This window comes from Ammospiza caudacuta, chromosome 38 (genome assembly GCF_027887145.1).
Source record: "Ammospiza caudacuta isolate bAmmCau1 chromosome 38, bAmmCau1.pri, whole genome shotgun sequence".
NCBI classification, from domain to species: domain Eukaryota; kingdom Metazoa; phylum Chordata; class Aves; order Passeriformes; family Passerellidae; genus Ammospiza; species Ammospiza caudacuta.
In genome coordinates this window covers 237,218-264,160 of record NC_080630.1, presented here as the reverse complement: position 1 = coordinate 264,160, position 26,943 = coordinate 237,218, and the positions used below count along the sequence as shown (strand labels likewise).

The 26,943-nt window shown below is 55.5% G+C and overlaps 1 protein-coding gene across 1 annotated transcript in view; it reads left to right on the top strand.

Annotated features, from left to right (window-relative positions):
• The window catches only part of KMT2B (lysine methyltransferase 2B), a 43,407-nt gene that overhangs the window by 12,828 nt on the left and 3,636 nt on the right, over window positions 1-26,943 (top strand). The window contains 28 exon segments of the mRNA XM_058823102.1: window positions 16-70; window positions 979-1,092; window positions 1,366-1,512; window positions 2,359-2,448; window positions 3,852-3,939; window positions 5,789-5,871; window positions 6,760-6,849; window positions 7,582-7,719; window positions 8,295-8,365; window positions 8,747-8,832; window positions 9,625-9,728; window positions 10,509-10,646; window positions 13,068-13,226; window positions 13,671-13,791; window positions 14,488-14,566; window positions 15,117-15,274; window positions 16,817-17,003; window positions 17,459-17,686; window positions 18,715-18,786; window positions 19,233-19,392; window positions 19,498-20,465; window positions 21,075-21,116; window positions 22,178-22,227; window positions 23,177-23,344; window positions 24,480-24,554; window positions 25,815-25,942; window positions 25,944-25,999; window positions 26,749-26,859. Of these exon segments, the coding sequence (XP_058679085.1) occupies window positions 16-70; window positions 979-1,092; window positions 1,366-1,512; window positions 2,359-2,448; window positions 3,852-3,939; window positions 5,789-5,871; window positions 6,760-6,849; window positions 7,582-7,719; window positions 8,295-8,365; window positions 8,747-8,832; window positions 9,625-9,728; window positions 10,509-10,646; window positions 13,068-13,226; window positions 13,671-13,791; window positions 14,488-14,566; window positions 15,117-15,274; window positions 16,817-17,003; window positions 17,459-17,686; window positions 18,715-18,786; window positions 19,233-19,392; window positions 19,498-20,465; window positions 21,075-21,116; window positions 22,178-22,227; window positions 23,177-23,344; window positions 24,480-24,554; window positions 25,815-25,942; window positions 25,944-25,999; window positions 26,749-26,859 (3,966 nt within the window).

The following is a 26,943-nucleotide window of genomic DNA, read 5'->3' as shown; positions in this document are numbered from 1 at the left end:
ACGGGTGGGGAGGAGGGGCCGGAACGGCGACGGGGGAGGGGCGGGGACGCGGCTGCGCGTGGACTTCAAGGTGAGGCCCCTCCCCCACCCCCCAAAATCCCCCAAATCGCCCCAAAAGCTTCTCACCCCAATTTCGATGGCGTTTTCCCTGAGTTTTTCAGTTCCCACCCCAAATTTTGTGTTTTCGTTGCAAGTTCTGTGGGTCTCCCCCCTGAATTTTGTGATTTTCACCCCAAGCTTTTTTTTTTCGGTTATCACCCAAATTTTTTTTGGTTTTTGTCCCAAATTTTGGAGGTTTTTCTTCCAGAATTTTATGGCTTTTTGCCCCAAATTTTGAGGTTTTCTCCCAGAATTTTATGGTGGGTTTCCACCCTGAATTTTGTGATTTTCACCCCAATTTTTTTTTTCGGTTTTCACCCCAATTTTTTTTGTTTTTGTCCTAAATTTTGGGGTTTTCTCCCCGAATTTTATGGTTTTTTGCCCCAAATTTTGAGGTTTTCTTCCAGAACTTTATGGTGGGTCTCCCCCCTGAATTTTGTGATTTTCACCCCAAGCTTTTTTTTTTCGGTTATCACCCAAATTTTTTTTGGGTTTTGTCCTAAATTTTGGAGGTTTTCTTCCAGAATTTTATGGCTTTTTGCCCCAAATTTTGAGGTTTTCTCCCAGAATTTTATGGTGGGTCTCCCCCCTGAATTTTGTGATTTTCACCCCAATTTTTTTTTTTGCGGTTTTCACCCAAATTTTTTTTGGTTTTTGTCCTAAATTTTGGAGGTTTTCTCCCAGAATTTTATGGTTTTTTGCCCCAAATTTTGAGGTTTTCTCACAGAATTTTATGGTTTTTTGTCCCAAATTTTGAGGTTTTCTCCCAGAATTTTATGTTTTTTTGCCCCAAATTTGGAGGTTTTCTCCCCGAATTTTATGGTTTTTTGCCCGAGTTTTTCGTTTTTCAGCCCAAATTTGTGGGTTGTTTTTTCGCAGGAGGACTCGGCCCTGGACAACGTGTGGCTGATGGGGGGGCTCAGCATCCTCTCCTCGGTGCCGGTCTCCGCCCCCCTCGTGTGTTTGCTCTGCGCCAGCAAAGGCCAGCACCAGGTACCGGAAACACCAAAATTAACCAAAAACCCCAAAACTCCTAAAAAACCTCGAAATCCCCCCAAAAAACCCCCGCGAAAATCCCGAAGTTCTCGGCTCTCGCCCGCTGCAGTCCCAGCTGTGGCCGCCAGGGGGCGCCGCTCGCCGGTTTCGCTCGTTTTGAACGGGATTTTTTGGGGATTTTTGGGGATTTTTTGGGGATTTTTTTTGGGGATTTTTGTGGGGGTTTCGGTGTTTCTGTGCCCTCACCTGTCGCCGTCGCTGTGCCCGCAGCTGGTGCTGTGCCAGGTGTGCTGCCAGCCCTTCCACAGCTTCTGCCTGGGCGCGGGCGAGGCGCCGGGGCCGGGCCAGGCCGAGGGCTGGAGCTGCCGGCGCTGCCGCAGCTGCGGGGTCTGCGCCAGGAGGGGGCGCCACAACAAGGTGAGAGCTGCGGGCACACCTGGGCACACCTGGGCACACCGCAGATACACCTGGGCGCACCTGGGCACACCTGGGCACATCGCAGATACACCTGGGCACACCTGGGCACACCTGGGCACATCGCAGATACACCTGGGCACACCTGGGCACACCTGGGCACATCGCAGATACACCTGGGCACACCTGGGCACATCTCAGATACACCTGGGGGCACCTGGGGGGGGTCTGCGCCAGGAGGGGGCGCCACAACAAGGTGAGAGCTGCTGGCACACCTGGGCACACCTGGGCACACCGCAGATACACCTGGGCACACCTGGGCACATCTCAGATGCACCTGGGGGTATCTGGACACACCTGGGCACACCTGGGCACATCTCAGATGCACCTGGGGGCATCTGGACACACCTGGGCACACCTGGGTGGGCACCAGGGGGGGTAAAAATGTCCCCGGGGGCACCTGGGGTCCCTGATGGGATTTTTGGGGTCCCCAAGGGCATTTTTGGGGCAATTTTGGGCTCCCCGAACATTTAAAATCCCCGATTTTTTGGGGGCGATTCCCAGATAATTTCGGGGTGTCCCTGACAGATTTGGGGCATTTTTGGGGTCCCCTGATGAATTTTTTGGGGGGGATTTTTGGGTGCCTCTGATGAATTTTTGGGGTCCCTCGTAATGGGATTTTTTTCGGGATCCTTTAGAGGATTTTTGGGGGATTTTTGGGTTCCCTGAACATTTAAAATCCCCGATTTTTTTGGGGCGATTCCCAGATAATTCCGGGGTGTCCCTGACAGATTTTGGGCATTTTTGGGGCGTCCCTGACGCGTTTTTGGGGTGTTTTTGTCCCCGCAGCCCCTCCTGGAGTGCCGGCGCTGCCGTCGCTGTTTCCACCTGAGCTGCCTCGGGCCCGGGGCCCCGCCCAGAGCCCCGCCCGGGCAGTGGGTGAGGAACGGGGAAAATTCCCAAAATTTTGGGAAAATTCGGGAAAATTCCGGGAAAATTCGGGAAATTTGGGGAAAATCGGAATTTTTGTGGATTTTCGGGATTTTTGGGAGGGATTTTGGGGTGATTTTGAAAGATTTTGCGGGGAGTTCGGGGGTTATTGGGGGGATTTTTTGTTTGAATTTGGGGGGGATTTTTGGGAATTTTGGGGACGGGAATTTGGGGGAAATTTGGGGTTTTTTGGGGGGAAAATTTGGGGTGATTTTGGGTGGGGTTTGGGGTTTTTTTGTGGTGATTTTAAGGGGCATTTGGGGTCTTTTTGTGATAGTTTTGGGGTGGTTTTGGGATGATTTTGGGGTGATTTTTGGGGGGTTCTCAGTGCTGATTTTGGGGTAATTTTGGGGATGGGTTTGGGGTGATTTTTGGAAAGTCTCAGAACCAATTTTGGGGTTTTTTTGGGGATGGTTTTGGGGGAATTTTTGTGGTTTTTTTGAGGAGATTTTGGGTGAGTTTGGGGATATTTGGGGTGATTATTGGGAAATTTCAGTGCTGAGTTTGGGGTTATTTTTGGGTTGGGTTTGGGGTAATTTTTTGGGATGGTTTTTGGGGTAATTTTTGGGGGTCTCAGCATTGATTTTGGGGCTTCTTTGGGGGTAATTTTGGGGTGGTTTTGGGGTAATTTTGGGGTTTTTTTTGGGGTGATTTTGGGTGGGATTTGGGGCAATTTTTGGGATGTATCAGTACTGATTTTGGGGTGATTTTGGGGTAACTTTGAGGTGGTTTTGGGGTAATTTTGGGGGTAACTTCTGGGGTGGTTTTAGGGGGCTCTCAGTGCTTATTTTGGTGGATTTTTGGGGTGATTTTGGGTGGGAGTTGGGTTAATTTTGGGGGGGGTCTTAATGCCAATTTTGGGGTAAATTTGGGGGTAATTTTGGGGTGGTTATGGGGGAATTTGGGGTTTATTTGGGGGTGATTTTGGGTGGAATTTGGGGTGATTTTTGGGATGTATAAGTACCAATTTTGGGGTAATTTTGGGGTTGTTTTGGGGTGCTTGTGGGGGTAATTTTTGGGGGGCTCTCAGGGCTGATTTTGGGATCATTTTGGGCCAATTTTGGGTGGGATTTGGGTTAATTTTTGCGGGGGGCTGCACTGCCAATTTTGGGGTGATTCTGGGGTAATTTTGGGATGATTTTTGGGAGGTCTCATTGCTGATTTTGGGGTAATTTTGGGGACATTTTGGGGTGGTTTGGGGGTAATTTTGAGGTGGCTTTGGGGTAGTTTTGGAATAATTTTGGGACGATTTTGGGGGTAATTTTGGGGCGGTTTTGGGGTGATTTTGGGTTAATTTTGGGGTGATTTTGGGGCGATTTTGGGGTAACTCCGGGTGTTTTCGGGCTCTCCAGGTGTGCTGGGGCTGCCGGAGCTGCGGGACCCCCGAGGGGGGGGAGGGGCGGGACCCCCCCTGTGGGCTCTGCCCCCCCCCCGGGCCAGGTGAGGGGGGAGGGGATCAAAGGGGGGGTTTGGGGGGGGATTTTGCCAAATTTGGGGGGTTTGGGGGGGATTTTGTCAAGTTTGGGGGGGATTTTGGGCGATTTGGGGGGGATTTGAGGTGGATTTTGGGGGGATTTGGGGAATTTGGGGGGATTTGGGGCGGATTTTGAGGGAATTTTGGGGATTTGGAGGGAATTTGGGGAATTTTGGGGCGATTTGGGGGGATTTGGGAGGAATTTGGGGGATTTGGGGGGAATTTGGGGGATTTGAGGGATTTGGGGAGGGATCCTTAAAAGCTCGGGGAGGGCTGGGCGTGGATTTTGGGAGGATTTTGGGGGGTTTTGGGAGGATTTTGGGGGATTTTAGGGGGTTTTGGGGGGTTTTGGGAGGATTTTGGGTGGATTTTGGGGGGATTTTGGGAGGATTTTGGGAGATTTTGGGGGATTTTGGGAGGATTTTTGGGATTTGAGGAGGTTTTGGGGGCTTTGGGGGGGGGATTTGAGGCAGATTTTGGAGGGTTTGGGGGAATTTGGGGCGATTTTGGGGGGATTTGGGGCGATTTTGGGGCTATTTGCGTTCTTTGGGAGGTTTGGGGGGGTTTTTGGGCCATTTGAGAATTTTGGGTGAGGTTTGGGATTTTGGGGTGAAATTTGGGGATCTTGGTTGAAGTGAAGGAATTTTTGGGTAAAATTTGGGGTTTTTTTTTTGGGATGAAGTTGCGGGGCTTCGGGTTCAAATTGGGATTTTTGTTTTGTTCAGGGTTTGGGTTTTTTTTGTTTTTTTTGGGTTTTTTTGGGGTGCATTTGGGAATGTTTCGGGGTGGAATTTTGGGGTTTTCGGGGTTCTGACCCTTCCTCCTTTTTTTCCCAGGGGTGGGGGAGGGGCAGAGCCCCCCCCGGGGGGAGGAGGAGCCTCAGGAGGGGGGGGAGGGGCAGGAGCCCCCCCAGGGCTGCACCTGCAGCCACAGAGCCCCAGGTGAGGGGGGGGGGGGGGGCACCCCGAAATTTGGGGGGTCGGGAACCCCAAAATCCCTTCAGGACCCCCCAAAATCCCTTTGGGAACCGCAAAAATCTCCTTGGGAACCCCAAAAATCTTTTTGGGAACCCCAAAATCCCTTCAGGACCCCCCAAAATTCCCCCAGGAATGACAAAATTGAGACTGTGAACCCCAAAAATCCCTTTGGGAAACACAAAATTCACTCAGAACCCCCCCAAATCCCTTTGGGAACCCCAAAATCTCCTTGGGAACCCCCAAAATCGCTTTGGGAACCCCAAAATTCCTTTTGGGACCCCCAAAATTCCTTCAGAACCCCCCAAGATCCCTTTGGGAACCCCTGAACCCTTTAAAAAACGATAAAATTCACACCAGGAACCCCAAAAAAATCCTCTAAGGAACCCCAAAATTCACACCAGGAACCCCAAAATTGCCCTCAGAACCCCGAAATTCACACCAGGAACCCCAAAATTTCTCTTAGAGGCCAAAAATCCACCTGGGAACCCCAAAATTCACACCAGGAGCCCCCCCAAAAAAATTTTTGGACCCCAAAAAATTCCTTCAGGAACCCCAAAAATTCCTTCAGGATCCTTGAAATTCACACCGGGGCCCCCCAAAATCCCCCTGGGAACCCCGAAATTCAGAGCAGGGACCTCAAAATTCCGTCAGGACCTAAAATCTGCTTTGAGGACCCCGAGATTCGCACCAGGAGCTCCCAAAATTCCCCCAAAAGCCCCCAAAAGTCGCCCCCAAAGCGCCAAAATCCCCCCCAAAGTGGAGCTCTGGCCCCGCCCCCCCTCCTTTGGCCCCGCCCCCTTTTCTGACCCCACCCCTCTCGCTCTGGCCCCGCCCCCAGGTGTGCCAGGCCCCGCCCTGCAGGAGGTGCTGGGGGCGCTGCTGAGCTCCGCCCACGGCCCCGCCCTGATTGGCTGCACACAGGTAAAGGGGGCGTGGTCACACCTGGGTGGGCGTGGTTATACCTGGGGGGCGTGGTTACACCGGGGGCGTGGTTACACCTAAAGGGGCGTGGTCACACCTGGGTGGGCGTGGTTATACCTAAAGGGGCATGGTTACACCTAAAGGGGCGTGGTTATACCTGGGTGGGCGTGGTCACACCTGCGTGGGCGTGGTTGCACCTAAAGGGATGTGGTTACACCTGGGTGGGTGTGGTTACACCTGGGGGGGCGTGGTTACACCTAAAGGGGCGTGGTCACACCGGGGTGGGCGTGGTTGCACCTAAAGGGGCAGCGGTCAAACTTAGGGGTGGGGCCAAGCGCAACTAAAGGGCGTGGTCATAGCTAAGGTGGGTGTGGCTACAGCCATGTGGGCGTGGTCACGCTAGAAGGAGGTGAGGCCATATTGGAGAGGGCGTGGTTATGCTCGTGGTGGGTGTGGCCACATTTCTGTGGGTGTGGTCAGTTTAGGAAAGGGTGTGGTCACATGGGGGTCACTTGTGGGGGCGTGGTCACATCTGTGGTGGGCGTGGCCACACTTTAAATGGGTGTGGCCACACCTAAAGCTATGTTGTGCTGGCTGGAGTGGGCGTGGCCACACTGGGTGGGCGTGGTCACGTCTGGACACGTGCAATCACACCTGGAGTGGGTGTGGCTACACCTGCGGTGGGTGTGGCCACAGCTGGGTGGGCGTGGCCACATGTGTGCGGGGCTGGGCGCATCTAAGTGGGCGTGGCCACGCATGGGGTGGGTGTGGCCGCCTACAGCGCTGTGGGTGTGTCCACACCCGAATTGATGATGTCACACCGCTGTGGGCGTGGCTCGGGGGGCGTGGCCACGCCTGGGGGTCTCACCTGTCCCCTCCCCCCCCCAGTGCCCCCCCGGGGGTCCCAAGGCTCACCCGGGGCCCTGCGACCTCCGAGCTGTCAATCACCTGCTGGAGGGCGGAGCCTACGCGTCGCTGGTGAGGGAACTCCCAAAACATCCGGGGGGGGGGGGGGGGGAGGAAAGTTCTGGAAAAAATCTGGGGGGAAATCACAGAAAATTTGGGGGGAAATCGAGAAAAAATCCGCAAAAAATTTGGCGCAAAAATATTTTTTTACTATTTGCGGAAAATCCAGAATGATTTATGAAGTGGATTTTAAGAAATTGGGTGAAATTCCAGGAGAAATTGCACAATGGTTATGGAAAAATGGGGAAAACGTGCAAAAAAATTTATAAAAATTGGGGAAGAAGTCTGGAAATATTTTGGAAATGATTAAAGACAATGGGTAAAAATCCAGAAAAATCTGGGGAACGATTGAAAAATATTGAGGAAAGAACCCAGAAAAAATTGGGGAATAGTTAAAGAAATTGAGGAAAAACAAAAAAACATTTGGGTGAAAATCCAGAAAAACCGGGGAATGTTTTAAAAAACTATGGGGAAAATCCAGAAAAATTCTGGAGAAAATAAAAAAACTTTTGGGAAAACGTCCTGAAAAAATCAGGGGAAATTCCCAGTGAAATTTTAGGAAATTTGAGAAAAAATTTGGGAAAGCGATTGTTGAAAAACCCGGAGGCGCCTCGAAGAATTCCAAAAATTTGGGGGGATTTAAGCACGAATTTGAGGGAAAATTTCCCAAAATTTGGGGAGATTCGGGGTGGGGTCCCCCCAACTTTAAATTGGGTCTGGGGTCCCACGGTGCCCCTCCCCCAGCAGGATTTCGCTCAGGACGTGGCCGCCGTGCTGCTCAGGGGGGGGAGGGGCTCCGCAAGCCCCGCCCCCAGCCCGGGCCCCGCCCCCAGCCCGGGCCCCGCCCCCAGCCTGGACGGAGCCCGGGAGCTGTTCCTGAAGGTGGGGGAGGGGCTTAAAAATGGGGAGGGGAGGGGCTTAAAGTTGGGGAGAGGTCTAAATATGGAGGGGGAGTGGCCTAAAATTGGGAGTGGGAGGGGCCCAAAATAGGGAGGGGCAGAGGCTTAAATGGGGGGGGGTCTAAATATAGAGTGGGAGTGGCCTAAAATTGGGAGGGGGAGGGGCTTAAAATTGGGGAGAGGGAGGGGCTTAAATGGGGAGAGGTCTAAATATGGAGGGGGAGTGGCCTGAGATTGGGAGTGGGAGGGGCTTAAAATTGGGGAGGGGGCTAAAAATGGAGGGGGAGTGGCCTAAAATTGGGAGTGGGCGGGGCTTAAAATGTGGGAGTGGATTAAATTTTGGAGGAGGGGTCTAAAGGTGGGGGGAGGTGCCTTGAAAGCGAAGTGGGTGTGGCCTAAAGGGGGTGGGGGAGGGGCTTGAAAAGGGGGTGGAGCCTCCAAAAATGGGGTGGGGGAGGGGAATTTTGGAGTTTTGGGGAGGGGATTTTTTTTGGATTTGGGGTGGGGGAGGGGCGGCCCAGCCCTCACATCCGCCCCCTCCCCCATCCCCCCCCCCAGCTGATGGGCGGGGCCTTTCCCTGGTTCGACGCCCGGGACCCCAAAATTTGGAGCCCCCCCGAGAGCCCCAAGTGAGTCGGGGGGGGGGGATGGGGGGGGGGGAGGGGCTTGCGGGGGTCCCCAGTGGATTTTGGGGGCGTCCCAGGTGGATTTGGGGTGCCCCAGGTGAACATTGGGGGGTCCCAGGTGGATTTGGGTGGGATTTGGGGGTCTGGTGGATTTTGGGGGATCCTGGGTGGGATTTGGGGGTCCCAGGTGGATTTTGGGGGGTCCCAGGTGGATTTTGGGGGGGTCCCAGGTGGATTTGGGTGGGATTTGGGGGTCTCTGGTGGATTTTGGGGGGTCCCAGGTGTATTTAGGTGGGATTTTAGGGGGTCCCAGGTGTGTTTGGGGGGGATTTTGGGGGGTCCCGGGTGTGATTTTGGGGGGTTCTGACCCCGCCCCTTTCCCAGCGGGGCCCCGCCCCTCCCGGTGGAGCCGCCCTCCAGTGACCACACCTACGCCCGGTGGCGCCTGGAGCCGGCCCCGCCCCTCTCAGGTGAGTGAGGCCACGCCCACTTCTAGCCACACCCACACAGGTGAGACTTGGCGGCCCCGTAACACCTGGGGAGCCATGCCCACTTTGGATCTAAGCCACGCCCACTTTGGATCTAAGCCACACCCACTTTGAGCTCACGTGTGAGCACCTGGTGAGGCCACGCCCACTCTGTGCATACCTGGCCAAGCCACACCCACCCTGAGTTTACCTGGTTAAGCCACGCCCACTTTCGGCTTGCCGGTGCTAAGCCACGCCCACTCTGAGCTCTCCTGGTGAGGCCACACCCACTCTGAGCACATCTGAGCAAGCCACGCCCACTCGGAGCTCACTTGTGAACACCTGGGCCAAGCCACACCCACTCTGAGCGTACCTGTGCAAGCCACGCCCACTCTGTGCGTACCTGTGCAAGTCACACCCACTCTGAGCTCACTTGGTTAAGCCACGCCCACTCTGAGCTCACTGAGCAAGCTACGCCCACTCTGAGCTCACTTGGTTAAGCCACGCCTACTCTGAGCTCACCTGGCCACACCTGGTTAAGCCACGCCCGCTCTGAGTTCACCTGTGCAAGCCACGCCCACTCTGAGCTTACCTGTGCAAGCCACGCCCACCCCGTGCACATCCGGCCAAGCCACGCCCAGTCTGAGCTCACCTGAGCAAGCCACGCCCACCCACGTGCACACTTGGCCAAGCCACGCCCACTCTGAGCTCACCTGAGCAAGCCACGCCCACTCTGAGCTCAGCTGTCGCCATGTGGGCGTGGCCCGCGCTGACCCCGCCCCTTTCCCCGCCCAGGCGAGGAGGGGGCGGAGCCAGCGGTGCCGCCGGCGGCCGGAGGGGGCGGGGCCGACGAGCGTCAGTGCACGCTGTGCCTGCAGAGCGGGGACGCACCTGCGCAGGTGAGCGGGGCGGGGGCACGGGGGGGATTCGGGGCTCCCCCTATTCGGGGAGGGGTCCCACAGGACAAGGGGGATCTCCAGAAAATATTCTGGGGCAAAACCCTCAATTTCGGATCGTTCCGACCCATTGTAGTGTCAGAAATTTGGGGTTTTTTTGTTTTTTGAGTGCTTTTTGGGGGATTTTCAGAGGGATTTTTTTTGGGCGAGGGGGTCCCTGGTGCGGTCCCTAATTTGGGGAGGGGTCCCACAGGATGGGGGCAGTCTTTAGGAGCTTTTCTGGGGCAAAACATCCAAACTTTCATCATTTTAGCCCCTTCTAGTGCCAAAATTTTGGGGGTTTTTTCCCATTTTTGGCGTTTTTGGATGATTTTCGTAGGGTTTTTTTGCTGGAGGGGTCCCTGGTGCGGTCCCTAATTTGGGGAGGGGTCCCACAGGATGAGGAGGAGTTTTTGGGGGAAAAAAGTCCAAATTTAGCTCATTCCAGCCCATTTCAATACAAAAAATTCCAATTTTTTTCATTTTTTGGACATTTTTTGGGGGATTTTCATGGGGTTGTTTTGGGGAGGGGTCCCTGGTGTGGTCCCTAATTTGGGGAGGGGTCCCACAGGATGAGGAGGAGTTTTGGGGGAAAAAAAGTCCAAATTTGGCTCATTCCAGCCCATTTCAATGCCAAAAATTCCAATTTTTTTCATTTTTTGGACATTTTTTGGGGGATTTTCATGGGGTTGTTTTGGGGAGGGGTCTTTGTACCCTTTTGTAATTTGGGGAGGGGTCCCGCAGGACGAGGGGCGCCTGCTGTACATGGGGCAGAACGAGTGGACCCACGTCAACTGCGCCCTGTGGTCGGCCGAGGTCTTCGAGGAGGGCGACGGAACTCTCCGGAACGTGCACGCCGCCGTGGCCCGGGGACGGCAGATGGTGCGGGGCTCTGGGGGAGAATTTGGGAAATTCTGGGGGTTTTCTTGGGAAATTTTGGGAATTTTGGGGGTTTTTTGGGAATTTTTTGGGGTAATTTTGGGGTTTCTCGGGGGATTTTGGGGGTTCAGGACTCTCCAGAACGTGCACGCCGCCGTGGCCCAGGGACGGCAGATGGTGCGGGGCTTTGGGGGAGAATTTGGGAAATTTTGGTGTTTTTTGGGAAATTCTGGGGTTTTTGGGGGTGGTTTTGGGGTTTTGGGGGGATTTTGGGATTAATTTTTGGGGGGATTTGGGGGGGTTCAGGACTCTCCAGAACGTGCACACCACTGGCCAGGGGCCGCCAGATGGTGGGGAGGGGTCTCAGGGGGGATTTGGGAGTCCTGGGGGAAATTTGGGGTCCTTGGGAGGGGTCCCAGTGGGATTTGTGGGGTCTTGGGGAGAATTTGGGGTGGTGGGAGGGGTCCCAGGGGGGATTTGGGGGGAAAATTGGGGATCCCAGAGGAAGACTTTGGGGGATCCTGAAGGGACACCAGGTCTACCCATAGAGTGCTATGGGGATGGGAGACACCAGGTCTACCCATAGACTTGTATTGGGGTGGGAGACACCAGGTCTACCCATAGACTTGTATTGGGACATGAGACACCAGGTCTACCCATAGACTTGTATTGAGATGGGAGACACCAGGTCTACCCATAGACTTGTATTGGGACATGAGACACCAGGTCTACCCATAGACTTGTATTGGGAGTGCAGACACCAGGTCTACCCATAGACTTGTATTGGGAGTGCGGACACCAGGTCTACCCATAGACTTGTATTGGGACATGAGACACCAGGTCTACCCATAGACTTGTATTGAGAGTGCAGACACCAGGTCTACCCATAGACTTGTATTGGGGTGGGAGACACCAGGTCTACCCATAGACTTGTATTGGGAGTGCAGACACCAGGTCTACCCATAGACTTGTATTGGGAACAGGAGACACCAGGTCTACCCATAGACTTGTATTGGGAACAGGAGACACCAGGTCTACCCATAGACTTGTATTGGGAGTGCAGACACCAGGTCTACCCATAGACTTGTATTGGGAGTGCAGACACCAGGTCTACCCATAGACTTGTATTGGGAGTGCAGACACCAGGTCTACCCATAGACTTGTATTGGGAGTGCGGACACCAGGTCTACCCATAGACTTGTATTGGGACATGAGACACCAGGTCTACCCATAGACTTGTATTGGGGTGGGAGACACCAGGTCTACCCATAGACTTGTATTGGGAACAGGAGACACCAGGTCTACCCATAGACTTGTATTGGGAGTGCAGACACCAGGTCTACCCATAGACTTGTATTGGGGTGGGAGACACCAGGTCTACCCATAGACTTGTATTGGGGTGGGAGACACCAGGTCTACCCATAGACTTGTATTGGGACATGAGACACCAGGTCTACCCATAGACTTGTATTGAGATGGGAGACACCAGGTCTACCCATAGACTTGTATTGGGACATGAGACACCAGGTCTACCCATAGACTTGTATTGGGAGTGCAGACACCAGGTCTACCCATAGACTTGTATTGGGAGTGCGGACACCAGGTCTACCCATAGACTTGTATTGGGACATGAGACACCAGGTCTACCCATAGACTTGTATTGAGAGTGCAGACACCAGGTCTACCCATAGACTTGTATTGGGGTGGGAGACACCAGGTCTACCCATAGACTTGTATTGGGACATGAGACACCAGGTCTACCCATAGACTTGTATTGGGAACAGGAGACACCAGGTCTACCCATAGACTTGTATTGGGAACAGGAGACACCAGGTCTACCCATAGACTTGTATTGGGAGTGCAGACACCAGGTCTACCCATAGACTTGTATTGAGAGTGCAGACACCAGGTCTACCCATAGACTTGTATTGGGGTGGGAGACACCAGGTCTACCCATAGACTTGTATTGGGAGTGCAGACACCAGGTCTACCCATAGACTTGTATTGGGAACAGGAGACACCAGGTCTACCCATAGACTTGTATTGGGGTGGGAGACACCAGGTCTACCCATAGGCTTGTATTGGGAACAGGAGACACCAGGTCTACCCATAGACTTGTATTGGGAACAGGAGACACCAGGTCTACCCATAGACTTGTATTGGGGTGGGAGACACCAGGTCTACCCATAGGCTTGTATTGTTTGGGGAGACACCAGGTCTACCCATAGACTTGTATTGAGATGGAAAACACCAGGTCTACCCATAGACTTGTATTGTTTGGGGAGACACCAGGTCTACCCATAGACTCCCCCACAGAGACCAATTTTGGGGGATCCATGAGGAGATTTTGGGTTCTCCCATCCCCTTTTGGGGGTTCTCCCAGCACCTTTGGGGGGTCTCACCGTGCTCTCCTCCCTGCCCCAGCGCTGCGAGCACTGCGGCCGCCCCGGTGCCACCGTCGGCTGCTGCTTGGCCGCGTGCGCCGCCAACTATCACTTCATGTGCGCCCGGCGCTGCCAGGCCGCCTTCCTCAGGGACAAGAGAGTGTTCTGCCAGCGCCACGGCCGCCTGCTGGCCGGGGACGTGAGTCTGGGGGTGTCCTCAGGGGATTTGGGGCGTCCTGAGGGGATTTGGGGGATCCTGGGTGGGATTTGGGGGGTTTTGGGGGCTTACAGGGGGTGTTGGGGTGTCCCTTGCTCAGGGACATGAGAGTGTTCTGCCAGCGCCACGGGCAGGGATGTGAGTCTGGGGGCGCCCCGAGGGGATTTGGGGGGGGGGGGGGTGTTTTATAGAATTTTGATATTTTTGGGTTAAATCTTTATATTTTTGGCCCAGGAGCCGGTGCGTGACGGCGGTTTCGCGGTGCTGCGCCGCGTCCTGCTGGATTTCGGGGCTGAATTTTGGGGGGTTTTTTGGGTTTAGATTTTTGGGGTTTTTTTGCAGGAGCTGCTGCCTGATGGGAGTTTCTGTCGTTTTTACAGGATTTCGGTATTTTTGGGGTTAAATATTATTTTATTTTTATTTCAGGAGCTGGTGCGTGACGGCGGTTTCGCGGTGCTGCGCCGCGTCCTGGTGGATTTCGGGGGGATCAGCCTCAAGAGGAAATTCCTGGGGGGGCTCGAGCCCGAGGCCGTCAACGTCATGATCGGTGAGAAAGGGGGGGGGGACCCCGAATTTGGGGAATTTTGGGGGGGTTTGGGGTTTTTTGGGGGGGGATTTTGGGGTGTTTTGTGGGATTTTTCTGGGGTTTGGGATTTTTGGGGATTTTTTGGGGTGGTTTTAGGGGGGGGAGTTGAAATTTTGGGGTTTTTTGGGGGGATTTTGGGTGATTTTTGGGGTGATTTTGGGTGATTTTTGGGGTGAATTTGGGTGATTTTTGGGGTGAATTTGGGCGTGATTTATGGCTGATTTTGGGGCGATTTTGGGGTGATTTTTTGGGTGATTTTTGAGGATATTTTGGGTGATTTTTAGGGTGATTTTTGGAGTGATTTGGGGTGATTTTTGGGGTGATTTTGGGGTGATTTTTGGGGTGATTTGGGGTGATTTTTGGGGTGATCTTTGGAGATTTTGGGGTGATCTTTGGGGAGATTTTGGGGTGATTTTTGGGGTGATTTTTGGGTGATCTTTGGGGAGATTTTGGGGTGATTTTTGGGGCGATTTTGGGGTGATTTTTGGGGTGATTTTTGGGGTGATTTTGGGCGTGATTTTTGGCTGATTTTGGGACGATTTTGGGGTGATTTTTGGGGTGATTTTTGGGGTGATTTTGGGTGTTTTTTGGGGTGATTTGGGGTGATTTTTGGGGTGATTTTGGGGTGATTTTGGGTGGTTTCGGTGTCCGTTCCAGGCTCCATCCGCATTGACCGCCTGGGGGCGCTCTCGGAGCTGTCGGAGCGCGAGGGGCGGCTCTTCCCCGTGGGATACCAGTGAGTGACCGGGCTATACTGGTTTGTACTGGGAGGGACTGGGAGGGACTGGTTTGGACTGGTTTGTATTGGGTTATACTGGTTTGTACTGGTGCCTGTTCCCCGTGGGATACCAGTGAGTGACCGGGCTATACTGGTTTGTACTGGGAGGGACTGGGAGGGACTGGTTTGGACTGGTTTGGACTGGTTTGTACTGGGAGGGGTGCCTGTTCCCAGTGGGATACCAGTGAGTCACTGGGATAGACTGGTTTATACTGGGTTATATCAGTTTCTATGGGTGTATATCGGGTTATACTGGTCCATACTGGTTTGTATTGGTCCGTACTGGTTTGTACTGGTCCATACTGGTTTGTACTGGTCCATACTGGTCCATACTGGTTTCCAGGTGCTGGCGTCTGTACTGGAGCACGCGTGACGCGCGCCGCCATTGCTGGGTTATACTGGTTTATACTGGGCTATACTGGGCTGTACTGGTCCATAGGTCTCTATAGGGGTATATATCACTCTATACTGGTCCGTACTGGTCCATACTGGTCCATACTGGTTCCAGGTGCTGGCGTCTGTACTGGAGCACGCGTGACGCGCGCCGCCGCTGTTGGTATCGCTGCCGGATCCTGGAGCAGCCCCCGGGGCCGGCGGGGGGCGGGGCCGGGACCCCTCCCCAAATCCCCCCCGAGCACAACCGGACCATCGCCCACGGGAGCCCCGGTACGGGCGATAATTAGTGCTAATTAACCTTTAATTAACCTCTAATTAACCCCTACTTTACCGTCATTAACTGTGAAACCCCTCCCCAAATTAACCCTGGGACCCCTCCCCAAATTAACCCTAATTAACCCTGAGACCCCTCCCCAAATTCCCCCCGAGCACAACTGGACCATCACCCATGGGAGCCCCGGTACAGGGGGGGATAATTAGTGCTAATTAACCCCTAATTAACCTCTAATTAACCCCTAATTTACCATCATTAACTGTGAAACCCCTCCCCAAATTAACCCTGGGACCCCTCCCCAAATTAATCCTAATTATCCCTAATTAACCCTGGGACCCCTCCCCAAATTAATCCTAATTATCCCTAATTAACCCTGGGACCCCTCCCCAAATTCCCCCCCCCCCCCCCCCCCCCAAGCACAACCGGACCATCGCCCACGTGAGCCCCGGTATGGGCACTAATTAATGCTAATTAATGCTAATTAACGCTAATTAACCCTGAGACCCCTCCACAAATTCACGCCAAAATCACTGAGATCCTTCCCCAAATTAACCCGAAATATCCCTAATTAACCCTGAGACCCCTCCCCAAATTAACCCTAATTATCCCTAATTAACCCCGAGACCCCTCCCCAAATTAACACTTTTTTTTTACCCCTCCCCCCCTCATTTCTGCCCCTCCCCCCCCCTCATTTTCTGCCCCTCCCCCCCCATTTCTGCCCCTCCCCCTCTCATTTCTGCCCCTCCCCCCCATTTCTGCCCCTCCCCCCCCTCATTTTCTGCCCCTCCCCCCCCCCACAGGTTCCAGCCCGGGGGGAGGGGACGGCGCGGGGGGGGGAGGGGACGCCCCCAATGTCCCCAATGTCCCCAACGGGGGGCGGCCCCTCCCCCCCCCGGGGGTGTCCCCCCCCCGCCGGCCCCCCCCGGGCAGCTCCGGACGGCCCCTCCCCCCCCCGGGTGAGTGACAGCGGGGGGGACATTGAGGGGGGTGGGGACAGTGGGGACAGTGGGGGGGTTGGGGACAATGGGGACGTTGGGGACATTGGGGACGTTGGGGACATTGGGGACAGTGGGGGGACATTGGGGGGGTTTGGGGGTTTGGGACATTGAGAAGATTGGGGACATCGAGGGGACATCGAGGGGACATCGAGGGGACATCGAGGGGACATTGAGGAGCTCGAGGACGTTGGGAGGACATTGGGGACATTTTGGGGACATTGGAGAGATCGGGGACATTTTGGGGACACTGGGGGGACACTGGGGACATTGATGGCGTTGGGGACATCAAGGGGACATTGGGGACATTTGGGACATTGAGGGGACATTGGGGAGACTTGGAGGGATCGGGGACATCAAGGGGACACTGGGGGACACGGTGGGGACGCTGGTGACACCGAGGGGACATTGGAGAGATCGGGGACATCGAGGGGACGCTTGGGGACGTTGGGAGGGCGTTGAGGGGGACAATGGGGACATTGGGGACACCGGGGGACACCGGGGGACGCGGCGGTGACGCCGGCGTCCCCTGGCTGTCCCCAGGCGTGGCCCCGGCCGTGTCGCGTCACATCCCCAGCGCGGGGGACGCCGAGGTGTCCCCAAGGCCGCGGTGGCCGCGCCGGGCGCTGTCCCCAGCCGGGGCCACCCGCCGGGGCCACCAAGCCGCCGCGCAGGGGACGCCCGAGGTGGCACCGGTGGCGCCCGCAGGGACGGGGACGCCGCCAGCCAGGTGAGCGCCACCAAGGGCCACCAAGCAGGCCACCACCCCCCGGTGTCACCTCACAGGGTGACAGTGCCACCTCCCAGTGTCACCTCCCAGTGTCACCCAGTGTCACCCAATGGGACAGGGCCATCACCAGTGTCACCTCACAGTGTGGCAGTGTCACCTCACAGTGTCACCCAATGGGGACGGGGCTATCACCAGTGTCACCCAATGGGACAGTGTCACTGCCCAGTGTCACCTCCTGTTGTCACCTCACGGGGACAGGGCCACCCCAGTGTCACCTCCCAGGGCAGCGTCACCTCAGGGGTGGTGGCACCCGCAGGGCGATGTCACTCTCGGTGTCCCTGTCGCCTCAGTGTCCTTGGCACCCTCGGTGTCGTTGTCACGCGATGTCACCCTCGGTGTCACTCTCGCTGTCACCTCCAGGATGACGTCACCCCCGGTGTCATTGTCACCCGCAGGTCGATGCCACTCCCGCGGCCATCGCCGTCCCCCGGCGCGATGACGTCACCAAACGGGGCGGTGTCGCTGTCACCTGACCCGGTGACGTCACCCAACGGGGGCGTGGCGTTGTCACCTGACCCGGTGACGTCACCCAGCGGGGGCGTGGCACCGCCGTTGTCACCGACGTCGCCCCCGGGGCCACCGCGGCTGTGGGGACAGAGGGCGGCGCTGGAGGCCACGCCCAGGTCAGTGTCACCCTGTCACCGTGTCACCCTGTCACACTGTCACCCTGTCACCGTGTCACACTGTCACCGTGTCACACTGTCACTGTGTCACATTGTCACCGTGTCACACTGTCACCGTGTCACCCTGTCACCATGTCACATTGTCACACTGTCACCATGTCACATTGTCACTGTGTCACTGTGTCACGCTGTCACCGTGTCACCCTGTCACACTGTCACACTGTCACCCTGTCACACTGTCACCCTGTCACCGTGTCACACTGTCACCCTGTCACCCTGTCACCCTGTCACCCTGTCACCGTGTCACCCTGTCACACTGTCACACTGTCACCCTGTCACACTGTCACCCTGTCACCGTGTCACCCTGTCACCGTGTCACCGTGTCACACTGTCACTGTGTCACCCTGTCACACTGTCACCCTGTCACCGTGTCACACTGTCACCATGTCACACTGTCACTGTGTCACATTGTCACCGTGTCACACTGTCACCGTGTCACCCTGTCACCCTGTCACCGTGTCACCGTGTCACCGTGTCACTGTGTCACCGTGTCACCGTGTCACACTGTCATCCTGTCACCATGTCACATTGTCACACTGTCACCGTGTCACATTGTCACTGTGTCACTGTGTCACACTGTCACCGTGTCACCCTGTCACACTGTCACTGTGTCACATTGTCACCGTGTCACCGTGTCACCTCCCCCTGGGGACAGTGTGACCTCTCTTGATGTCGTTGTCACCCTCTGGGCCATTGTCACGTTGTCACCTGCCCCTGGGGGTCGGTGTCACCTCTCCCGATGTCATTGTCACCTCTGGGCTTGGTGTCACCCAAAGGGACAATGTCACCTCCAAGGCCATTGTCACCCTTTGAGGCCATTGTCACCTCCACGACCGCTGTCACCCCGAGGCCACCACCCCCCCATTGTCACCTGCCACCCCTCATTGTCACCTCCCTGGTCATTGTCACCTCCTGGAGCTTCTTGTCACCTGCCACTCTCTCATTGTCACCGTCACTGTCACCCGCAGGTGCCACCCCCCCGTGTCGCTGTCCCCTCGCGGTGACACCACCGAGGACGATGACAATGCCACCCCCTCATTGTCACTGTCACTGTCACTGTCACTGTCATTGTCACCCGCAGGTGCCACCCCCCTTGGCCATTGTCCCCTGCCACCTCTCATTGTCACCTCCAGGACCGTTGTCACCCCCTGGAGCTCATTGTCACCTGCCACCCCCTCAATGTCACCTGCCACCCCTCACTGTCACCTCCCTGGTCATTGTCACCTCTTGGAGCTCATTGTCACCTGCCACCCCCTCAATGTCACCTGCCACCCCCTCAATGTCACCTGCCACCCCCTCACTGTCACTGCCACCCCCTCACTGTCACCTCCCTGGTCGTTGTCACCCCCTGGCGCTCATTGTCACCTGCCACCCCCTCATTGTCCCGCAGGTGCCACCCCCTCTCGTCCATTGTCCCCTCGCGGTGACACCAGCGAGGACAATGGCAACGCCGCCCCCTCATTGTCACCGTCGCTGTCACCCGCAGGTGCCGCCCCCCCGTGTCGCTGTCCCCTCGCGGTGACACCAGCGAGGACGATGACGACGCCCCCCCCGCCCTGGGGACAGGGCCACCGGCGCCACCGCGGGGACGATACTTCGGCTACGCCCGCGCCGTGGTGGCCCCGGGGGTGGCCCTGTCCCCTCTGGTGTCCCCCCTGGTGTCCCCCCTGTCCCCTGTGGTGTCCCCTCTGGTGTCCCCTCTGGTGTCCCCTCTGGTGTCCCCCGTGGTGTCCCCGTGTCCCCGCATCCAGCAGCTGGACGGGGCCGACGATGGCACCCGGGGGACGGTGGGGACAGCGGGGACGGTGGGGACAGCGGGGACAGGGCCACCACCGCCGGTGCCGCCCAGCGCCGAGGGGCTGCCACCCGACATCGTGGAGTTTGTGCTGCGCGGCGTCACCGGGGACACCAACGGGGACACCAACGGGGACATGGATGTCACCAACGGGGACAGTGCCACCACCAATGGGGACAGTGCCACCAACGGGGACATGGATGTCACCAATGGGGACAGTGCCACCACCAATGGGGACGTGGATGCCACCAACGGAGCCTGGCAGGGACAGCGGCTTGGGGACATCGGTCAAGGCCACCACGTTGGGGACATCAGGCAGGGACACCAACCTGGGGACGTCGGTCAAGGCCACCACCTTGGGGACATTGGTGGAAGCCACCACCTCGGGGACATCACAGAGAGCCACCAGCTCGGGGACATCCGGCAGGGACAGCACCTTGGAGATGTCACCAAGAGCCACCAGCTTGGGGACATCGGTCAAAGCCACCACCTTGGAAATGTCCAAGGCCACCACCCTGGGGACATCAGGCATGGCCACCAGCTTGGGGACATTGGTCAAAGCCACCACCTTGGGGACATTGGTCAAAGCCACCACCCTGGGGACGTGTCCCAGGGCCACCACCACGTCAGGAACGCGCAGGGCCACCACCCTGGGGACATCAGCCAAGGCCACCATCACCCTGGGGACACGGACCAAGGCCACCACCACCTTGGGGACATCTCTCAAGGCCACCACCTTGGGGACATCAGCCAAGGCCACCAGCAGCTTGGGGACATCTCTCAGGGCCACCGTCAGGGTGTCACCGCCCCCAACGGCCCCGGGGACGCCTTGGGGACACCTTGGGGACACCCCAAGCGCCCGGGGGAGGGGACGGGGCCGGGGACCAAGAGGCGGCGGCTGGAGCTGGACACGGGGGACAGCGGGTGAGGACACTGGGGACACCGCGGGGACATTTGGGGACGTTGGGGACATTGACGGGACATTGGAGACACTTGGGGGCATTTGGGGACATCGGGGACGTTGAAGGGACGTTGGGGACAATGAAGGGACATTGGGACATCGGGGAGGTTGAAGACATTGGGGACAGTTGAGGACATTGGGGACCTTGGGAAGGGTGGGGACACTTGGGAACAGTTTGGTGTCACCTGTCCCTGTCACCTGTCCCTGCCACCTGTCCCCATTGATGTCTCCTGTCCCAGCTCGATGTCACCTGTCCCTGTCAGTGTCACCTGTCCCTGTCGGTGTCACCTGTCCCTGTCGGTGACATCTCAGCCGTTCCTGTCCCCTCTGGTGACATCTCTCCTGTCACTGTCGGTGTCTCCTGTCCCCGTTGGTGTCACCCGTCCTGTTAGTGTCACCTGTCCCCATTGATGGTGTCACCTGGCAGTGTCACCTGTCCCCATTGATGGTGTCACCTGGCAGTGTCACCTGTCCCCATTGATGGTGTCACCTGTCCCCACTGACGATGTCCCCTGGCAGTGTCACCTGTCCCTGTCCCTGTTGGTGACATCTCTCCTGTCCCCTCCCCCCAGGCTGAAGGAGGAGCCGGAGGAGCTGATGAGCGACAGCTGCGGGTGAGCCCCGAAACCGCCCAGAATTGCCCCAAAAACCGCCCCAAAAATCACCCCAAAAATAGCCCCAAAAATCACCCCAAACTGCCCCAAAATAGCCCCAAAATCACCCCAAAAATGGTCCCAAAATCGCCCCAAAAATCCCCCCAAAAATGGTCCCAAAATCACCCCGAAATCACCCCAAAAATCATCCCCAAAATCACCCCAAAAATGGTCCCAAAAATCACCCCAAACTGCCCCAAAACCGCCCAAAATCACCCCAAAAATGGTCCGAAAATATTCCACAAAATCACCCCAAAAATGTTCCCAAAATCAACTCAAAAACGGTCCCCAAATCACCCCAAAAATGGTCCCTAAATCACCCCAAAATCGGCCCAAAAATTGCACCAAAATCACCCAAAAATGTTCCCGAAATATCCCCAAAATTATCCCAAAATCCCTCAAAATTCCCCCCAAAATTGACCAAATCCACTCAAAATTCCCTAAATTTCCCCAAATCCCCTCCAAGATTCCCCCAAAATTCTCCAAAACCGCCCCCAAACTCCTCCCCAAAATCCCCCAAACCCCACCCAAAATTCCCCTCAAAATTCACCAAAATGCCCCAAAATTTCCCCCAAAATTCCCCCAAATTCCACCCCAAATTCCCCTCAAAATTCACCAAATCCCCCAAAATTTCTTCCAAACTTCCCCCAAATTCCCCCCAATTTCCCCTCAAAAATCCCTCAAAACTCTCCCAAAATTCCTCCAAATTCCACAAATTTCCCCCCAAATCATCCAAAATTTGACAAAATTCCCCTCAAAATCCACCCAAAATTCCCCTCAAAATTCACCAAATTCCACCCAAAATTTCCCTCAAAATCCACCCAAAATCCCCCAAAATTTCCCCTCAAAATTCCCAAAATTTTCCCCCGAACTCTCCCAAATCCCCCCCAAAATTCCCTGAAATTCTTCCAAATCCCCCCAAAATTTCCCCCAAATTTCCCAAATCTCCTGAAATTCCCCCAAAATCCCCCAAATCCCTAAATTTCCCAAATTTCCCCGAATTTCCCCCAAATTCTCCCCAGGTCCCCGCCCGGTGACGTCGCCGCGGAGCCGCCCTGGGCCGCCTGCGCAGGTGGGGGAGGGGAAATTTGGGGGGAATTTGGGGGATTTTGGTTAATTTGGGGAATTTTGAGGGGATTTGGGGAATTTTGGGCAAATTTGGGTTAATTTCGGGGGGATTTTGGTGAATTTTGGGTGGAATTTGAGGGCATTTTGGGGCTTTTTGAGGAAATTTTGGGTGGGTTTTGTCGGTTTTGGGGGGATCTGGGGGGGATTTTGAGGGGAAATTTGGGGGGAATTTGGGGGATTTTGGTTAATTTGGGGAATTTTGGGGTGATTTGGGGAATTTTGGGGGGAATTTGGGGGAGATTTTGGTGAATTTTGGGTGGAATTTGAGAGCATTTTGGGGCTTTTTGAGGAAATTTTGCGGGGGACTTTGGGTGGGTTTTGTCGGTTTTGGGGGGGATTTTGAGGGGAAATTTGGGGGGAATTTGGGGGATTTTGGTCCAATTTGGGTTAATTGGGGGAATTTGGGGGGGATTTGGGGAATTTTTGGGGGGATTTTGGTGAATTTTGGGTGGAATTTGGGGGGTTTTTGGAGGAAATTTGAGGGGATTTGGTTGGTTTTGGGGGAAGTTTGGGGGGGATTTCGAGAGGTATTTTGGGGTGATTTGGGTTAATTTTGGGAGGATTTGGGAATTATTTGCATTATTTTGGGGTGATTTGGGTTAATTTTGGGAGGATTTGGGGATAATTTGAGGTGTTTTGGGGTGATTTGGGTTCATTTTGAGGTGGTTTTGGGGATAATTTGGGGGATTTTGGGGCGATTTGGGTTCATTTTGGGACAATTTGGGATATTTCGGGGCGATTCGGGCTCATTTCGAGGTGGTTTTGGGGATATTTCAGGGCTGATTTTGCTTCATTTGGGTCATTTCAGTTTAATTTGCGCTCATTCGGTTCATTGGGACCGAATTGGTGTGAATTTATGTAAATTTATGCAAATTTATGCAAATCTCCCTCAGCAGGCGGCAGCTCCGAGGACGAGGAGCCGGAGCCCCTCCCCCCGGCCGGAGGGGGCGGAGCCTCCCCGGGGCCTCCCCCAAGCCCCGCCCCCTCCCCGCCCCTCCCCCACCTGCGCTTCGAGATCAGCTCCGAGGACGGGCTGAGGGTGACGGCGCCGAGCCTCGAGGGTAACTGGGACATACTGGGATGGACTGGGAGGGACTGGGAGGGACTGGGTTATACTGGGATGGACTGGGAGGAAAAAATTTGAGATGTTTTGGCGCAAGAACGGAGATTTTAGGGTGAAAAATGGAGATTTTATGGGTGAAAAATGGGGATTTTTAAGGGTAAAAGGGAACTGGGATGTACTGGGATGTACTGGGAGGGACTGGGATGTACTGGGATGTACTGGGTTATACTGGGAGGGAACTGGGAGGGACTGGGAGGGAAAAATCCGGGAGGTTTGGGCGCAAAAATGGCGATTTCAGGGTGAAAAATGGGGATTTTATGGGGAAAAATGGGAATTTTGGGGGATAAAAGGGAACTGGGTTATACTGGGATATACTGGTTTGTACTGGGAGGGCACTGGGTTATACTGGTTTGTACTGGGAGGGAAAAATCCGGGAGATTTGGGCGCAAAAATGGAGATTTTAGGGTGAAAAACGGGGATTTTATGGGGAAAAATGGGGATTTTGGGGGATAAAAGGGAACGGGTTTATACTGGGATATACTGGTTTATACTGGTTTGTACTGGTTTGTACTGGTTTTACTGGTGATTTTAGGGGGAATTTTGGGGATTTTTAGGGGGATTTTGGGTTTTTTTAGGATAATCTGGGCGGAATTTTATGAGGTTTTTTAGGGAGGATTTTGGGGGTTTTTGGGGTGGATTTTGGGGGCAATTTTGGGTTTTTTAGGGTGATATTGAGGAGGGTTTTTTGTGAGATTTTGGGGTTTTTTTATGGTAATTTTGGGGGTTTTTCTATTTTTTTAGGGGCGACATTGGGGAGTTTCTCTCTGGGATGGTTCTGGGGGGGATTTTGGGGGCGAATTTTGGGGTTTTTAGGAGGATTTTAGGGATGAATTTCTGGGATTTTCTGGGGTTTTTTTGGGATGGTTCTGGGGAGGATTTTGGGGGCAATTTTCTGCGTTTTTTTGTGACATTTTGGGGTTTTTTTAGGATAATTTGGAGGTGATTTTTTGGTTTTTTTGGGGGGGATTTCGGGATTTTTTTTGGGATGGCTCAGGGAGGATTTTGGGGTGAATTTGGGGGATTTTGGGGGGGTTTTGGGTGGGTTTTGGGGTGACCCCCCCGTGTCCCCCCAGGTGCATGGCGGGCGGTGCTGGAGCGGGTGCAGGAGGCGCGAGCCAACGCCCACCTGAGGCACCTCAGCTTCGCAGGTGAGAGCCCAAAAACCCCCCCAAAATCACCCCAAAATCACCCCAAAAATCACCCAAAAATCACCCAAAAAACCCTCAAAATCACCCCAGAAAAAACCCCAAAATCACCCAAAAACCCCCACAAAAAGCGGCTCGAAAAAACCCCAAAATCACCCCCCAAAAGAACTCAAAAATCATCCTCAAAAAACCCCAAAAATCAGCCCAAATAAACCTCAAAATCACCCACCAAAAAACCCCAAAATCACCGCAAAAAATCCCCCAAAAATCACCCAAAAAACCCTCAAAATCGCCCCAAAATCACCCCAAAATCTCCCCAAAGATCACCCCAAAATTGCCTCAAAAAATCACCCCAAAATCGCCTCAAAAATCACCCCAAAAATCACCCCAAAATCACCACAAAATCACTCAAAAATCACCCCAAAATCGCCTCAAAAAGCCCCAAAATGGCCCCAAAATGGCCCCCAAACCTCCGCCAGGTCTCACTTTGTCACCCCCAGACCCATTTCGAAGCCCCCAGACCCATTTCACAGCCCATAAACCCCCATTTAAACCCCATTTGGAAGCCCCCAGCCCCATTTTGAAGCCCCCAGACCCATTTGGAAGCCCCCAGCCCCATTTGGACAGTGTTTCTTGCCCCCAGGGATGAGCGGGCTGCGCTTGCTGGGCACCCACCACAACGCCGTGGTTTGCCAGCCCCCAGACCCATTTCACAGCCCATAAACCCCCATTTAACCCCCATTTGGAAGCCCCCAGACCCATTTTGACACAATTTCTCCCTGCGCAGGGATGAGCGGGCTGCGCCTGCTGGGCATCCACCACGACGCCGTGGTTTGCCTGGCTCCTCAAACGCCCCCAGACCCATTTTGACACCCCCAGACCCCATTTAGCCCCCATTTTGAAGCCCCCAGCCCTAATTTCAAAGCCCCCAGACCCATTTTGACACCATTTCTCCCTGCGCAGGCATGAGCGGGCTGCGCTTGCTGGGCATCCACCACGACGCCGTGGTTTGCCTGGCCCCCAGCCCCATTTCACAGCCCATAAACCCCATTTAAAACCCCCCCCAGCCCCATTTGGAAGCCCCCAGACCCATTTCAAACCCATATTTTGCCCTCCCAGGGATGAGCGGGCTGCGCCTGCTGGGCACCCACCACGACGCCGTGGTTTGCCAGCCCCCAGACCCATTTCACAGCCCATAAACCCCCATTTAACCCCCATTTGGAAGCCCCCAGACCCATTTTGACACCATTTCTCCCTGCGCAGGGATGAGCGGGCTGCGCCTGCTGGGCATCCACCACGACGCCGTGGTTTTCCTGCTGGAGCAGCTGCCGGGCGCCGGGCGCTGCTCCCGGTACCGCTTCCGGTACCACCCCCCGAAACGGGACCCCCCCCCACAGCGCCCCCCCCCGGAACCCCTCGGGCTGCGCCCGCGCCGAGCTGTACCTCAGGTACGGGGCTGGGGGGCGCTGGGAGGGACTGGGAGGGACTGGGAGGGGATTGGGGGGGACTGGGATGTACTGGGAGGGAATTGCGGTATACTGGGATATACTGGGAGGGACTGGGAGGGGACTGGGGGGCACTGGGGTATACTGGGAGGGACTGGGAGGGACTGGGAGGGGATTTAGGGGCACTGGGAGGGCACTGGGTTATACTGGGAGGGGACTGGGAGGGGATTTGGGGGGACTGGGGTATACTGGGAGCAACTGGGATGGACTGGGATATACTGGGAGGGGAATTGCGGGGGATTTGGGGAGATTTAAGGGGACTGGGAGGGACTGGGGTATACTGGGTTATACTGGGAGGGGGTTGGTTTATGCTGGGAGGGACTGGGAGGGGAATTGGGGGGCACTGGGATGGGACTGGGGTATACTGGGAGGGACTGGGGTATACTGGGAGGGACTGGGATCAAACTGGGGGGGACTGGGAGGGACTGGGTTATACTGGGAGGGGATTGGGGGGCGACTGGGATATACTGGGTTATACTGGGAGGGACTGGGAGGGATTTGGGGGGAACTGGGAGGGGATTGGGAGGGGATTGGGAGGGACTGGGTTATACTGGGAGGCACTGGGAGCTCTCCCCAGAGCCATCTCAGGGTGGGGACCACTCAGGGGTCCCCCAGGGGTTTGGGGGGGGGGGGGGGGGGTCACCCATGGGTGGGGGCGGGGTCACCCTCTCAGCCCCTCCCCTCCCCCGCAGGAAGTGCACCTTCGACATGTTCAGCTTCCTGGCGTCGCAGCACCGCGCCCTCCCCCAGGGACCCCCGCCCCGCGAGGAGGAGGAGGATGAGGTGCAGCTCAAGCCCACCCGGTGAGGCCTCACCCACCCCGGGGAGATCCTGGGGGGTTGGACCCCAAAAATCCACTCAGGGACCCCCCAAAAATTCTTTATCTT